The 16793-nt window shown below is 41.7% G+C and overlaps 1 protein-coding gene across 1 annotated transcript in view; it reads left to right on the forward strand.

The window, feature by feature from the left end:
* Me2 (malic enzyme 2) overlaps positions 1-16357 on the forward strand; it is a 39996-nt gene extending 23639 nt beyond the window's left edge. The window contains exons 13-16 of the mRNA XM_087895923.1: positions 3685-3787; positions 12071-12141; positions 13359-13457; positions 15581-16357. Of these exons, the coding sequence (XP_087752049.1) occupies positions 3685-3787; positions 12071-12141; positions 13359-13457; positions 15581-15748 (441 nt within the window). The 3' untranslated portion in view covers positions 15749-16357. The remainder of the gene's footprint in view (positions 1-3684; positions 3788-12070; positions 12142-13358; positions 13458-15580) is intronic.
* Positions 16358-16793: the final 436 nt, after the last annotated feature.

The raw sequence follows: 16793 nt of genomic DNA on the forward strand, positions 1-16793 counted from the left end.
TGGTCAGAGGACAGCTTGGTGGTCGGTTTCCAGTATCATGTGGGCTTGGGGATCATCCAGTCTCAAGCATCCAGTCTCACTGGCCCTCAGGTGTCATCTTAGTATTACTTTATGCTCTGGCTTCTTTCAGCTTCCTACTGAATATCTTCTCCCTTTGATTTTTGTTTCTTTTTGTTATTTTTAAAGCAGGTTCTGGTTTATGTAGCTCAGACTTGAAACTTAATATCCTCCTGCTGAACCCTCCCAGTGCCTGGATTACAGGACTGCACAGCCACATCTAACTGATGAAGTTTCTGTCTTTGCATTTAATTTCTTGAATTTGTAAATTATAGTTAAAGTTTCTGATTGTAACAAAATCTCCCTTTCTATAAATTCATTTTTATTAGCCCCTCCCCCCTTGGTAATTAGTTTTTAATTCTCTTGTAAGCTTAGCTGTTTGCTTGCGTGTCTGAATGCTGGGTAGTGTGGATGACAGGCTGTGACGGTCACCTGGAGTTCGGGGCACCTTTACCTCTCCTCTAGTGGCTGTTAGGCTGGGCTTCGTGACCGTAATCACTGGCACAGTCAGGTCTAGGTCTCCATCCTGACCTCACTCCGTCCTGGGCAGCTCTTCGGGTATAAACTGGCCCCTGAGGTGCTTGCTTAGAGCCTTTGTCTTTGTGCTCCCTGATGTGGTGCAGTTGTCCCCAGAGCTCCGCTGTTGAGTTCAACAGTCACCTTGAAGGCAAAGCTGCGAGTGCTGGGAACACTGTGGGTCTTGGAGCCTTCCTTCTTCCTCCCACACTGATGGCTGTGGTTACTCTGCTTCTTTTAAAACTCTATAAGAAGTACTTCTTAGCTGTCACTCTACTGTAACCAGAGGGGACATGACCGTGGAATGACCTGGAATATCACCGCCAAAGCAGAAGTTCCTGAGTTGTTTGGACTTAGTTTCATTGCAGATGGACTTAGCATTTCTTGCTCTCATTGTTACAGTGGTGTCCTCTCGGCTCCTTCTGCTGGTGTCACTACTTGGTTAGAAGGAATAAAAATAAATAGTTCTTGTGACATCAGTTTCTAGTAGCTAGAATGATTTTAAACCTATAATACTGATTGAATCCTTTCTTTTCAAATTAGTCACAAATCAGGGTAAAGAGGTTTTTGTTTTTTTTTAATGGTCTCCCTTTTCTGTCCTCCACAAGCACCAGGCATGCACATGGTACACAGACATACATGCAGGCAAAACACCTATACACATAAAATTTTAAAATTTTAAAGAAATTATTCTCCTTAATCTTTTACCAAAATATAGTATTATTGTTAGCTTGTTTGCTTATCTTATCTATCAGTTTTGAGTAAAATTGATGACTGTTGTTCCCCAAATTAAGCCATTCTTACACAATGAATATTAGGCTCAGATCTAATATATCATGAGCTCTTACATTTTCAAAATAAAGAAATATACAACATTATATATGTGTGTGTGTTGTGTACATGTACACATATATAATGTTTTACAAAGTACCAAATTAATAAAAATTTGAGAATTTTATTTTTGAATAATATTATTGAACTTAATACACATTTTTAGAAAGAACCAAAATTCTCCAAAGAGAATAGTTTGATAAACTATAGTCAGTCAGTTTTAAGATGCAGGTTTTAGGTCAGGGAGATGGCTTAGCAGGTAAAGGCACTTACCACCAAGACTAGTGTTTCGAATTCAGTTCGCATGTCCTGTGTGGAAGGAGAGAACAAACTTTCACACATCGTCCATTTACCTTATCATGTAAACAAGCACCACCACACGTATGAAAAAAAAACTTGACATTGCCTTCCCAGAAGAGAATGAGTCATAGTTTATATAAATTCTTTTTCATTGTCAAACAAAACAGTGGTGTTTTGTATTTGCCTCTTAAGTTTTTTTTTTTAAAAAAAGATTTATTTATTCATTTATTACGTATACAGTGTTTTGCCTGCATGTACATCTGCAGGCCAGAAGAGGGCACCAGATCTCATACAGATGGCTGTGAGCCACCATGTGGTTGCTGGGAATTAAACTCAGGACCTCTGGAAGAGCAGCCAGTGCTCTTAACCTCTGAACCATCTCTTCAATCCACCTCTTAAATTTTTAGTGCTCTTCCTCTTAGGGGAGAAAGGCTTTCTGCAGCTCAGGGAGAAGAATCCTTACTTTTCTGTGCAGATGGGGCTGCCCTCCAGTGCTGGTTACCTGCTCATCTGCCTCCTAAGCAAGTGGGATTACAGGAGGAAATCATCTGAACAGTGTCTTCATGCTTTAATTGCTAGTTAAAACTGGACCGCTGCTTTCGTTAAATCTGACCACGTTACGCTGCGCGTGAGGAACATCAGTAACTGAAGAATAAGTGGAAATTACTTAGCATAGGAAACTGAACGTCCGAGATGCTTACCTGTGCCATTAGCTTGCTCTCACACTTAAACTTTGTATCATGTAATCAAATTTTGAATTTTTGCCATTTTGAAATTGTGTCGCTAAAGTAACACAATATAACATAGCCCTTCATATTGACCAACATTTACTATAAAGACTTAGTATTAGGGCTTGGGAGCATAGCCCCGTTGGTGCAGAGCTTACCTAACATGCAGGAAACCGCTGATTAAATCCCCAGTATTGCCTTAGCCAGGAGTTGTGATATGTGCCTGTGATCCCACCACTCTGGAGATGGAGACGCTGTTGAATGCTATTTCAGTTTTCTGTGAGTCGTGCTTTAACCTAACCTAACTGGGTGTTTAAACATGATAACATTAGCTGTTCTTGAACATTCCAAGATAGGTTGCCCTGTTTGAGTGCCATTGTGTGGCTTTTGCTCTTTGATTTTGGTGGGACAAAGGGAATAATACTGTAAACAATTTTTGTGAATTAAATGTAGAGCCCCTTTCAATCATATGAGCATCTGGTTTATCTTGGAGATGCAGAGAGTTCCACTAGCGTCACTTGTCTCTGTAGACACAGCACTAACGCTGGATAAGGAAAGAATAGGTAGAGGCTTACTTTTCCTTAATGGGGCAGCATGCAAGTTTGTTCTCTTACAGTAGTGCGGTTATATCATTCGCCCACATTATAAACGTGGAGGGGGGTATCGTGCCATAATAGAAAAAACATTGGATTTAGATTTATAAAAATTTGGATTCAAGTTTAATTGCTACAAATTTTATACACAGTCTTTACAAAGTCTTGAAAATGGCAAATCCTTAATTTCTGCTTTACTTGTTTGTTCTTTTAATCAATAAGTGGAAGATAGTAACAAGCAAACCAGGTTTTCAGGAAAAGGTAAAGGAACTGAGTGGTGCATAAGGCACCAACCTCAGAGCTAGCTGAACTGATGGACCGCTAGTGGTAGCAAATTAATTCTGCTGCTTCCTGCTTCGTTATGAGGATCACATCAGTCTTTATTATCTAAGATGCTGTTTGTTTATTACTAGTTTTAATTTTATAAAGGAAGTAGAGTGTTATGGTTTAAAGAGTTAAATGAATATTTTTCAACTTTATTTGCCTATATACTATGTACAAGTCTCGTTCTAATTAAAGAATTTAAGTTAAAGGATTATATTATGTAGTAAATGATTGCTTGTTTTCAGGTAATTTAGTAGTCTAACTGTAAGACTTAATCTTTCATGAATTTTCTTGAATAAGTGGCCAGAAAAATTGAGATTATTTCCTCTTAACAGGGCAGGTGTTTGTTTGCCAGTGGCAGCCCATTTGAGCCAGTACAACTGCAGGATGGACGAGTCTTCACCCCTGGCCAAGGAAACAATGCATATATTTTCCCAGGTAAGTGCTCTCATGACTGATGTTATAGATCCATCGTTAATTTCATAAAACAAATTTCAGGGAGCTGGCTAATAGCACTGACTGCTTTTTCAGAGAACCCTAGTTCAATTCCCAGCACCCATATAGAAACTCAAGGTTACTTGTAGCTCCAGCTCCGGGGTTCTGATGGCCTTACCCGACTTTTGCCAGCATTGCTTGAAAGTGGTGCAGAGACAAACATGCAGGCAAAATATCCAGACACATGGAATAATGATGATGATGATGATGATGATGATAACATTTTCATGGAATTCTTTAGAATTTAAAGTTGACATAACCAATAGTATTCACAGAAAGATGATATTTACCGGGAAACAAGGAATTCAGTAATTCTAACTTGCTCTGTTTTCTATGATTCATACAGTTAGACTTTATTATAGAGATGATGTAGTCCATGTGTCATGAACGTACAGAGGAGCAAAAGTTACTGTAATTCAGCTCTGTGGTACTTTCAGCATGCTCTAATTGTTGGGTTTGTCCTTTATCTGGTGAATACAATCAAGTGGATCTCTTTAGCATGGTTCTTCTAAACCCTCTGTAGATGCGAACTTCCTCTGTGAGCCATCGACAATACCACACACGTTTCTTCAGATTCTCACCCTCCTACTGTCCAGTGTGTCTTATTCTCCTGAGTCAGTTACCTTTAGCTTACACAGCAGAGGGTTGTATTAGAAGTTTTATATTTTTGTGTCTGTGGTGTCTACGCGCATGTGTATGGGTGTGTGTGCACAGAGGCAGGAAGATGACATCAGACTCTCTCTGAGACGTGATATCTTCCTGAAGCTGGAGTTCATGTTCTTTCAGCTGGTGTGGCAGCCAACAGCCCCAGCATTCCTGTCTCCATGCCCACAAGCCAGTGCTGTGGTCACAAGAGCATACAGGGCCATGTCTGTCCTTTTTACGTGGGTGCTGGGACCCAAACTCTGGCTGTACAACAAGCCCTCTGAATCACTGAGCTGTGTCTTCAGAGACTGTTACCAGCTTGCTGCTGAAGAAGGAAAACATGCAAATGTTTAGCTTTTATCTTACTCCACCCCAGTGTTGGTTAGTTGCTACTCTACATTGTGCAAAGTTTTTCAGCAAGTGTGTGGTGTTTGTTAATTTCCATGTTTTGTCTGGATTGGGTTTAAGTCTTCAAAATCACAATTATTAAACTCTTGATTACATAATTGTAACATGAGAAGGCCTGTTTGTTGGGGGTTTTTCTGTCCTGCCCAGCCCCCCAGCTGTTTAGTCCCAAAGTAAAATCACACAAGGAGATCTCTATAAGTTATAATGCTGATTGGCCCATTAGGTCAGGCTACTTATTAGCTAACTCTCACATCTTGATTAACCCATTTTTCTGATCTATGTTAGCCATGTGGCTCAGTACCTTTTTCAGTGGTGCAGCTCACATCTTGCTGCTTCTGTGGTCTGGGCAGGAGTGGGAGGAGTCAACTTCCTCCTCCCCAGAATTCTCCTGCTCTCCTTGCATCTTTTCCACTTCCTTTCTAGTTTTCCCACCTACACCTCCTGCCTGGCCAATCAACGTTTATTTAAAACATGATTGACAGAATACAGACAATTCTCCTGTACCACATAATTAGTATTAAGCAACTAGATTGTGATTTGTTAGGTGCAGAATTCATTGTCGTTGCATTTTTCTGCAAGTATCAGGTACATTGCCCCTGTCCCTTTCAGTTTTTTGACTTTATATCTGATCTCTCCAGCAAACGGTCTCAGACCTCTTCTTCTGCATGAGTGTGTGGCTGTCCCACTCCACCCCGGGTTTCTAGAATGTATCTTTTGTTTTGTTCTGGGTTTTTTGTTTTGTTTTTGTTTTTTGAAACAGGGTTTATCTGTGATGCTCTGACTGTCCTGGAACTCAATCAGTAGACCATGCTGGCCTCAAACTCAGAGATCCTCCTGCCTCTGCCTCCTGAGTGCTGGGATCAAAGGTATGTGCCACCACCTCCCGTCTTAGAATTTATCTTTGAATGAGCCTTTAAAATATTTTGAAAAATATGTGAAGTCAAGTGTGATCATACAGGCTCATGATTCTAGCACTTGAAAGTTGAGCCAGGAGAATTACCATGAGTTTGAGGCCCATCTGGACCACATGACAAGTAAAGACCAGTCCGGACTACATAGTAAGACCTTCAGAAAAACAAAACCTGTGGAAATGTTGTAAATTTACTAAACTCAGATATCTTCATTCTGTCCTCTCACTGGATTGTTTGAGTGAGATTTATGAGCTCGTTGTCCTCAGCCCTTCGAGGCCTCTCCTCCCACCACTTTGTCACCTCTGGTCACTGTTGTTAGGCCCCTGGTGGTGATGGGAAACCCGTAGTTAGGACAGGCTCCGCTCACTTATATGATGCAGGGTTTTTCTCTTTTTCAGTCTTTGCAGTTTCCCCTAACAATAGATGATTACTGGACTGTATCTGGGGGTGGAATTATTTCCATTTTTCATGAACATCTGTGGGTGAGCAGCATCAATACAAAAGCACACATTTACATATGAATTTTTATTTACTTTTTTCCCCATTTCCCTTCTTTTATTTCATCTTATTCTACATGGAGTTTATGTTTCATCATGGTTGAATCCCTGTATTGTAACTGACTTCTAAATCTCATTTTTACCTCCTTTTTATGCCTTGTAACATGGGAAGCTTCTGTGGTACTCACTCAGTCTGTATCTGTTCTGGTTTTTAATACAGGTAGTATATGTTCTAAGTTTCTTTAAAGATATCATACAATTCCATTCCTAGTAACTTCAGTATTATCCAAAAATTAAGCATGCCCTCCTTCTTGCTCTCTGGGCTCTGGGCTAAGACAGTGAATAGGAACCAGGCACTTCCATTTTTTTCAGCGTGACCGCTGTACCGGTGTCAGAGTAAAAGAGAAGCCTCTAGTGTTTAGCAGTTTGTTTATCAGTTTGCACAATTTAACAGTTTTTTCCCCAATACCTTATTCTAGAATTATATTTTTCATCTTTCTAATTTTTAAAGTTAAGGATTTTTTTCTCCGTCATTAGAAATATCTCTTACTTTGTGTTTATTTTCATAAATTTCTGTTGGTCTCCAGTTGCCTTTTATGTTTTTTACCTTTTGTGATACTAAGGATTGAACCCAGAACCTCGTGCACGATAGGCTAATGCTCTACCCTGAGCTACATCCCAACCCATCTAGAAAGATTGTATTGAGCTAAATGGGGTTCTGGCATGAATCCCCTTGCCACGTGTTTCTTCTTTCCCCTCTGAGTCTTCCCTAAAGAGCTGGCTGCAGGCTGCAGGCTCCAGCTAAGCTGTAAGTAATGCATGGCCCCAGGCAGGCAAAGTATTAGCACTGTCAAGGCAAACAGGTGTTAGTTTAACCTGGAATCATCTAGTGCCTCTGTTTTGTAATGCCCCCCTCTCTCTTCAATTGTTGTGGTTGTCTCTTGAGAGCTGGCATCTATAAAGATGCTCCCCTACCATCAACGATACCTGTCTAGCATTTGGAAATGTTTTGAGTTGTCCTATTTTATCCAGTAGTATTTCTACAGCATAAAAATTTGAGAGCAAAGAAGAGAATACTTTGTTGATTTTGACAAAGCAATTTTGAAATTCATAAATTCTTTTTAAAGGATTTATTTAGTTTTTTATTGTATGTGTATGAGTGTTTTGCCTGCATGTATACATGTGCAACGTGTGTACCTGGTCTTCGTGGAGGTCAGAAAAACGTGTCAGATATCCTGGGTGGTTGCTGGGAATCAACCCAGGTCTTCTGCCAGAGCAGGCAGTGCTCTAACCACTGGCCTTCTCTCTAGCCCTCATATTTGATTCTTAAGAAGTTTGACAAATTAGCCAGGCGGTGTTGGCACACGCCTTTAATCCCAGCACTGGGGAGGCAGAGACAGGTGGATCTGTGAGTTAGAGGCCAGCCTGGTCTACAAGAGCTAGTACCAGGACAGGCTCCAAAGCTACACAGAGAAACCCTGTCTTGGGGGAAAAAAAAGAAGTTTGACAGTTGGTTATTTGTATATGTAGCATTTTAAAGGTTCTGAGTGAAAGCTATTAGCCATGTGAAGAGATAAGGTGGCAGTCAGAACAGACCCACCAGTGGAAGATTGTCTGAAAGTCTTACAAAAAGAAATTTGCAACTGAGTATAATGGTCCAAGCTTGTAGTTTCAGCCCTTGGGAGGCTGGGGCAGGAGGAGTATGAGTTCAAAGACGTCGCTGGCTACATGTTAAGAAAAGGAAAGAGGACCTGGAGAAAGTGCTAACTGCAGTTGCAGAGGGCGCAGCTGCAGTTCCCACGGCATCACATAACCACCAACTCCAGTTCCAGGGGATCCAAGGTCCTCTCTGGCCTCTGCAGGCACCGTGTACATTCTGCACATATACACATTCACACATGCAGGCAAAATGCACATATACATAAAATAAAAATAAGTCTTTAAGAAAAGACAGATAAAGATAATAAGTAGACAGCCTTCAAAGATCAGAAGCCAATAATGTATTGCCTGATAGATAAAGGTGTGAGATTCTGGGTCAAGATTAAAGAGAAGAGAGCTTGGCCAGAATTCGTAGCCCCCTTAGCACTAGAAACCCTTACTGATCAGGAAATAAACAACCAAGGGATAAGTTGTGTTTGTCCTTGAGTGTTGTTATATCTTCAGCAATTACAACTCCACAGTTACCAGCCTGCTTCTTTGACTGCAGCCTGGCGGGAATTCTGCCCTAAGCTCCAGCTCTGTCACTGCCGCTAAGGGTAGCTTTTACTAAATCTCTATCATTCTATTTATAATTAAAATTAGAGATTCAAAGGCTGGAGTGAAAACCTGGGAGCTCAGAGAGACTGAGTTTCAACTAACTAACCCCTTGTCCTTGCTGGCATATCCAAAAGACCTGTGCATAGGAAAAGGCTGCGCTGCTCCAAATTCTTCCCTGTTACTTTCTGTGTCTCTCTGATGCTCTATGATTGCTTCCTGTCAACTATTGCTAATGCGGCTTTCTGACCCAAGGTTAATATTTAATTAACACAAGTGCAGACTTTGGGTTTACAGTGTGATTGGATATCCCCCAACACTAGAGAAAGGACAATAATGACATCTTGTCCAGGTATGACTCCTTCCCTTCTGAATGGCCACCCACACTGGGCTGAAACCCTACATACAGGACTGCCCTTGGGGGTCAATTGTGGTTTATAACCGTGGGTGGCCTAGAAAACTTCAGCCTTTGCTCTGCACTGTCAGTGCCTGGCGAAAGCAAACAGATGTCTCTGAAAACACATCAGTCCTCAAGTTGTTTTTCTAAAGAAACATAAATGCAGCTCTTGTTTGGAAGGAAAAGGAGACCTCTGCAAACACCTGAAACACCAGCAGATGCCACAGAACAAGATGACATGTTTGGCCCCACAGGGAGACAAGTGCTAAACACAAACATGTGTGTTATTTTATAGCAATAAAGGCAAAGCTTCCGAATTTAGTCAAAAGCATTCTATTCTCGAATTGAGTGACAGTAATAATCTAATGGATGAATGAAGATTAGACCAAAGCAAGTAACTGGAGGGCAGCGCAGAAGAAACTATAACTCAAGCAGGCAAAAGGGAAAGATACGGAAAAGTAAGGACTAGGCCTTTGTCATTATTAAACCCTGGGAGACAGTGAGAGTAGAATGAAGCAGAGGCAGCATTGCAGGCTGTATGGCCAAGGATGCCTTCCAGTGCAGCTCCAGAAAACCTCCGTGGGATAGACAAGACGTCCATATCTAAGACCCTCACTGTAAGGGGTCGGAAAGGAAGGCCCAAGAAAGAGAAATCACGACAGCAGCTGGCGCAGCTGTGAGAGCAGAGCAACATCTGGTTTCTCAGTATCGCCGAGGGCCAAGAGGAAGGAGTGCTCTCTTCTTGTTGCTTGTTGGAAATACTTGCCAGCCTAGAATTCATTACACGGTGACAGTTTCTCACAAGAATTAGGGCAAAATGGAGACATTACAGTAGTACAGAGAACTCACTGCCTGCTTATTTGTATGAAATTAAAGGACAGAAAATCTTGTTCCTTAGACCAATGGGGAATTGTCCCAGGAGCTCAGAGATATAGGAGGAAGAGCAAAGCGTGCTGTGGCCAGACAGACAGACAACAGGACAAGGACTCAGTATTCCAGAAAATGTGTTGAGACACAGTGGACAGTGATACTTTTTCAGTTCAGTAAACCTGACCTGTGAGGAGGGATTTACCTTATCTGTCAGGAAGATAAATTTTAAACTAATGGAAACTTGTAGCGAGGACACATGCTGTGAATTTGAGGATGGTCACCAGGATACTAGGAAACTTGCCGTTTCCAGACAGGAAATATTTGGGGATAAAATCCAACAGTTAAAGAACAGAACAAAGACATGCAAAAGCAATGGGGAAAAAGGAATCATAGACTGAGCAGGACAAACCCAAGACAAAGCACTAGCTTTAGCCTCCAACGCTTAAATGTCTACATACAGTGAGCTAGACCTCTAACGGGGAGGGGCGAGAGAAGGGCCTAGAGACGGCTCAGCAGTTAAGAGCACCAGCTGCTCTTCCAGAGTTGTCATCTAAGAAAAGTCTCTCGTAAAAAAAAATTTTTAAAAAATGATTGCTGTCGTATGAGACCAAAGCAGTGTTTTAACAAAAACGGACATTGGGAAGAAAACAGGTCTGTGGGGAAAGTTTTTGAAAGAACTATAAATATCCTCATAGAGAGACTTACTTCAAAACAAGATAGAATTTTCAAATTAGAAAACAACAAATTCTTGAAAATAAGTTGATAGCAGAAAAGATTATAGAAAAAAAAAGGTGAGGGAGTCAGTTTAAAATGAATTTGGAACAGGAGATAGCAAATAAAGAATAAAGTTAAGTGTCATCTCTAGAGGTACGAGTTCAGAAAATAGAAATTTCAGAATGAAAGGAATAAAAAAAGCCCCCAGGGTAGGGGCGGTGAGTGTGGTATCAAAGACAAACATTTCTCCAAGTGGAACGATGCGGACTCAGAGAGGGGCTCACCAATGAGTGCCATACATGGTGGGTTTGAAAACATACCCAAGACACAGTTACAAAATCAGAATCAAAGATCTCCATGTTTCCAAAGATGAAAAGACAGTGCCCAAACAGGCAGACCCTGGGCCACAGCTGGAAGCCAGGAGATGCAGAGCTATTTCCAAACCGAGCCCAGAGGAGTGGAAATAGGTATACACATATATTTTCAGTAATGTGGAGTTTCAAAAAAGAATGTATTTCCCATCAGTTGTTTCTCAGAACAACTGGGGGAAAATCTGTCCTGCTTGAAGGAAGGGTAACAAAAGACTAGGAAAGAGGGTTTAGTAAATACTCAAAAAACACAGTCCCTAAATGACGGGGTGAAGAATCAGCTGAGCTAAGAGGGCTGCTGCAAAGATTTGTGCAGAAAATAAAAGGGATGCCAGAATATAAGATCAGACAATTAAGGAAGAGGTCCAAGGTGAAATCATGTTAATTACTAAAGATCACAGTAACGGGGAAAACAACAGTGAATGTGGGGAAAGGGAAATTTATACCCAGAGGAAGTAGCCCAGTGTGACTGAACACAGCCGGTACTGAACAGCACATATGAAACCATAGTGTAGACCAGACCCAAATCAGGGTTTATCCATGTTGGGAAGAGAGAGGCCTGGAAATAGGAGAGGGCAGGATGCTTGTGTTTGGTCAGGAGGAATCACGGCGCTCTGAAGCTCAGGAACCTAAAGAAAGTAAAGCCTGTTTTTCAAGCTCAGGAACAGTGAGGTAGTCAGCTGTAGGAGCTGGCAGCAGCTGCTCCTGTGAAGTCGGGCCAGGGTGGCGTGGGCCTGCTTTGTTGTTTGCTGCTGTCCTTAAAGGTCAGAGAGTGCGCATTTTTGTGTGATTTTGGGCTTGTGTCCGCCCAGTCCCCCGACCCTCCTCCCCCGTGTGTCTGTGTTTCCCTGCCTCTCTTTTGCTTGCTCTCATTTTTTGGCACTAGGGTTTGAGGTAGGTCCTGACTCACACCTGGAAGTATTTGCTATGTTGATAAAGGAAAAAAAAATTGAGAAGGCCACTTAATTCTAAGGTGATTTTGTTAAGGAATAAGAAGTAGACATTAACAAAGGTCATTTATTTTCATTTTAGTTTGGTTTTGCTTTCTCTTGGACTGTATCGGTCGGGAGTTTATTACTGTTTCTTTTTCTCAGTTTAGGAATTGAACCTTTCATAATTTGAAAAGTGACCTTATTAAATCAACTATGTAATGTATATTCTAGGTGTGGCTTTAGCTGTTATTCTCTGTCAGACCCGGCACATCAGTGACAGTGTTTTCTTGGAAGCTGCAAAGGTAATGTTTTAAATATTGCTAATTGTATAAATTATGAATTATAGAGGTGAATGGATCTTAGAACCAGAGTGGGTTAAATATCCTTATGGATGAAAAGGAAGTTAACAATCCTTTACTTTTTATTTTTCTATTTTTGTATTATGTTTACTTGTTAAAATCATAACTGTTCAAATGTCTGATCATAAGCTGTGAATCAGTTCATATTTGTAATACTCAGCCCTGTGTCTCATGTGTGTATATGAAGGTCACATGGCACCCCCTCATGCTCGGCCTGTGTCTCATGTGTGTATATATGAAGGTCACATGGCACCCCCTCATGCTCGGCCCTGTGTCTCGTGTGTATATATGAAGGTCACATGGCATTCCTCATGCTCGGCCTGTGTCTCATGTGTGTATATATGAAGGTCACATGGCACCCCCTCATGCTCGGCCTGTGTCTCGTGTGTGTATATATGAAGGTCACATGGCACCCCCTCATGCTCGGCCCTGTGTCTCATGTGTATATATGAAGGTCACATGGCACCCCCTCATGCTCGGCCCTGTGTCTCATGTGTATATATGAAGGTCACATGGCACCCCCTCATGCTCGGCCCTGTGTCTCATGTGTATATATGAAGGTCACATGGCACCCCCTCATGTTCGGCCCTGTGTCTCGTGTGGTCTGGCATCTGAAGGTGATGCTGTGGCAGCAGAGACAAACTGTAACTCCTCCTGCATTCTTCATGGAGCACCACATTCGAGCAGGAATTCTGAAGACCTCACGTTAATGCTTGTGCTGTGTCCTTTCTTCCTAGCTGTTACTGTGTGCAGCTTTGGTGCAGAAGCAGAGTATACCATGAAGTCTTTAGATCTGGTTATTTATTGATTGCTTAGTGGTGAACAGTGTTGTTTCGGTTCTGTTGGGTTTGAATGGGGCTTTTTGACTTTATTTTTTAAGCCAGGTTCTCACTGTGTAGTCCTGGTTAGCCCAGAACTCACAGTATAGACAAGGCTGGCCTCACTCACAGGTCATTTGCTTCTGCCTCTGGGTGCTGAAATTAAAGGTGTGTCCCACTCTGCCCAGCTGTGAAGAACAGTTTTAATTTCTACATTGGTTTAGTGTAATCTTACAAGAAATAAAAATTCTATTGTCTATAATATTTTGGTTTTCCAGTGCTTTTTTCATTTTATTAGATTCTTCTATTTAAACAAAAATATGATACTGGTTTTTCTTTCAGGCACTGACAAGTCAGTTGACCGATGCAGAGCTAGCCCAAGGGAGGCTGTACCCATCACTTGCTAACATCCAGCAAGTTTCTGTTAACATCGCTATTAAAGTAAGTCATCTATCCATCTTACATAAACTCTAATGACATTTTCTTGTCCAAGTCATGCAAGTGCATAAGTTCCTAATATTTAGAAGGAAATTTTATGTGATCCATGTTCTGATGTTTTTGTTTAAGAAGGGGTGTTGTAGCCTCGTCTGCTATGTCCAGTATGACAGTGAAGGAGACCACTCTGAGTTACTGCAAGACTGAGCCTAAGCTGGTTGCACCCCTGGGAAGGAAGGGAATCTGCTGCCACTTCAGAGGTTGACTTTCCTTTTTAAGAGAAAAAAATCAGAAAAATATGCATGGCTTTGTAGCCACAGGGGCCTGCAGCCCCTAACCATCTCCTTATAGCCCAGGGGCTGGAGAGTTCTGTATCAGGTCAGGGCTATTACGTGTTCCCCAGTTTGCTGCCAGTAACCCCTACATCCGTGCATGGCCAGCTGGGGCTCTTACCTAAAGCCTGACTTTAGTCACCTTGTCAGCAGGATGTGGGGGATGCCAGTGTGAACGACTCTGCCCGCGCCTTACGTTCACTTTGGTGGCAGCCTGCTGCGTGCTGTTCCCTGCACTCCAGAAACTGTCCGCTTTCCCTTAAGGTTCTAGCTGCCTGTTTGCTACCTGTGCTCGTACAACGTCCCACCTTCCCCAAGGGTCTTGTCCCCCTTTTGATAGGAGTTTCTTTATTTCTTTCCTTTTCTTTTTTTTTAATATTTATTTATTTATTATGTATACAATATTCTGTGTGTATGTTTGCAGGCCAGAAGAGGACACCAGACCCCATTACAGATGGTTGTGTGCCACCATGTGGTTGCTGGGAATTGAACTCAGGACCTTTGGAAGAGCAGGCAATGCTCTTAACCTCTGGGCCATCTCTCCAGCCCTCTTTTCTTTTTTTTTAAGTTATTTTATGGGTATGGGTGTTTTGTCTACATGTATATTGAATGTACCAATGATTGTGATGCCCAAGAAGGCTAGAAGAGGGTATCAGATCTCCTAGAACTGAAATTACAGGCAGTCACGAGTCACCGTATGGGTGCTGAGAACTGAAGCCCCCATACGTGGCAAGAGCATCAAGTACTGAAGCCCAGAATTTCGAGTTTCTTTGTTATCTTATTTTGTTATCTCAGTGGATGGGCCTAAGAAAATTTAAGGAATTTATTCAACTATTGTTATGGTTTTTTTTTTTTTGCACAGTTTTACATTTTAATCAAAAGTGAACATTTTTCTCCCTTTAAGAGAACGGCACTAAAAATACAACACAGACATTTAGAGTTTATGAGGAACCGGTTTATTGCACTGAACAGCATGTCTCAAGTGAGAATACTCTTGTTGACAGAGTCCAGGACCATAGGACCAGGCTTTGGTCATAAGAGGCTTAGTAGATTTGGGATGGAGCCCAGGATTTACATTTCCAAGTTCACCGATGATGCTGATGCTCCTGGTCTGAAGACTGTGATTAGCATTGGCCCTGTGTATCCAATCAGTATCTCATATGGTGTAGGAAGGAGGAACTATCCAGAACCAAGAACAGGAAGCTTCAAGCAGGACGACTTGCATACACAAAGATTTGCAGAAGAACATGGTGGGGGTCAGGATTCATTCGAAGGCAGCAGACAGCCAGTGAAGGTGGAGTTGGCCTCACATACTCCAGTACAGTGGCTGATGTAGCTGTGCTTCTGGGTGTGTCTGCTTCTTTGTCAGTTCTAATTCTTGTTTGGCATGTACGTATTTAAGGTTGTGTTTTGCTCTTTGAGGCCGTTCTGATCAGGAGGTAGAGTCGCCTAAACAACACAGCCTTTCAGCAGGGGTGTGGGGATGGTGACTGGACATCACCTGCGTGGAGATTAGCCACCTAGACTTCGATTTGCTTGTTGAATTTAAAAAAATACTCATAATTATTTTTTACATCAAGAAAGATGACCAGAACATATCTGAGTTATCATGAGATGACAGATAATTTTTATTATATCTTTCAAACTTTACAGTTTTAAAATAATTTGAAACAAATCAAAGCAATATTATTTTATATTTTGGAAAAAGAAAAGTGCCATTCTTCTGTATTTGTGTCTGTGTGTTCTGATGCTATTTATTTCTCTGATAGGTTAACAGTAATGGTGTTTATTTTCCAGGTTACAGAATACCTGTATGCTAACAAAATGGCTTTCCGATACCCAGAGCCCGAGGACAAGGCCAAGTACGTTAAAGAAAGAATATGGCGGAGTGATTATGTTTCCCTGCTCCCGGATGTGTACGATTGGCCGGAGTCCTCTCTGAAGCCTCCTCAGGTGTCAGAATAGGAGCTGCCCCGTTACGACCTTCCGTGCTTCAGAGAACCACTGTTTTTAGACTCTCAGAGTTGCAATGTCGCCTGTGCTTTCTTCCTCCGCACCACTTGCTTGGCATCTCTTTCTGTGAATTCTCTCTCCTTGGGGACAGACGTGTTGACTATACTGCTAGTGCCCACCAGTGCCCACAGTCCAGTACTGAGGCCACGTCAGTTCTGACGATTGTCGCCATTGTGCCCTTGTTTGAGCTGGCCACGGTCATCTTGCTGTTACATAAATGTATCCTCCACCTCTACTCAGCTCTTCCAGGGCTGTGGATCTGGGTACAGAGTATTGAGAAGAAGCCAAAATTTACCTAATTCCAAAGAAATCTTGTCAGTACTTAGAACTGTTCTTTTATATATACTTCATTTTACTTTCATGCTCTGAAATACATTTGTAGTATACAGATCTGGGGAAAGGAGAAGAAAACGTCCCGATTTCCTGGACCTAAGTCAAGGCTAACTAACATTGTCGACGAGTGGGAGGAGCCAGTGCTGCCTTTAGACAAGCTGAAGAGTCACTTGCAACAGTGTACAAAAATAAATTACTTATTTAATAAAAGTAATACCTTACATTTAATTGTTTCAGTTACATTATCTTATTGATCAAACAGAAACCTAGGTTTGTTGATGATGAAAACAGTTTCATTGTCTTCACGTCTAGTTGAGGGAGTGTCTTCGACTAGCAGCTTATGACTCATCATGTGATTTGGAAAGTGTATCTGAAGGACTTGACTACATACAGCCTATGCCTTTTTTCTTTCTGCCATGTTCTTTACTTTGCAGTCATTTGGGACTCTCCTATGAGTCATTCCTTTGAGTATTGGCAGTGATATCTTTCTCTGCTGAGAATGAAAAATAGGTTTCCAAGCTCAGTGGATATAAATAAATTAGAATTAGACCAGGAAATGCCTTCCTTTGTTTTCTCGAGGCAGGGTCTCACTGTGTAACTCTGGCTGTCCTAGAACTCAGAGATCCACCTGCAGAGTGCTAGGATTAAAGGTGTTCACCACTCG

Source organism: Myodes glareolus, chromosome 13, assembly GCF_982192425.1.
Source record: "Myodes glareolus chromosome 13, mMyoGla1.1, whole genome shotgun sequence".
Lineage (NCBI taxonomy): Eukaryota > Metazoa > Chordata > Mammalia > Rodentia > Cricetidae > Myodes > Myodes glareolus.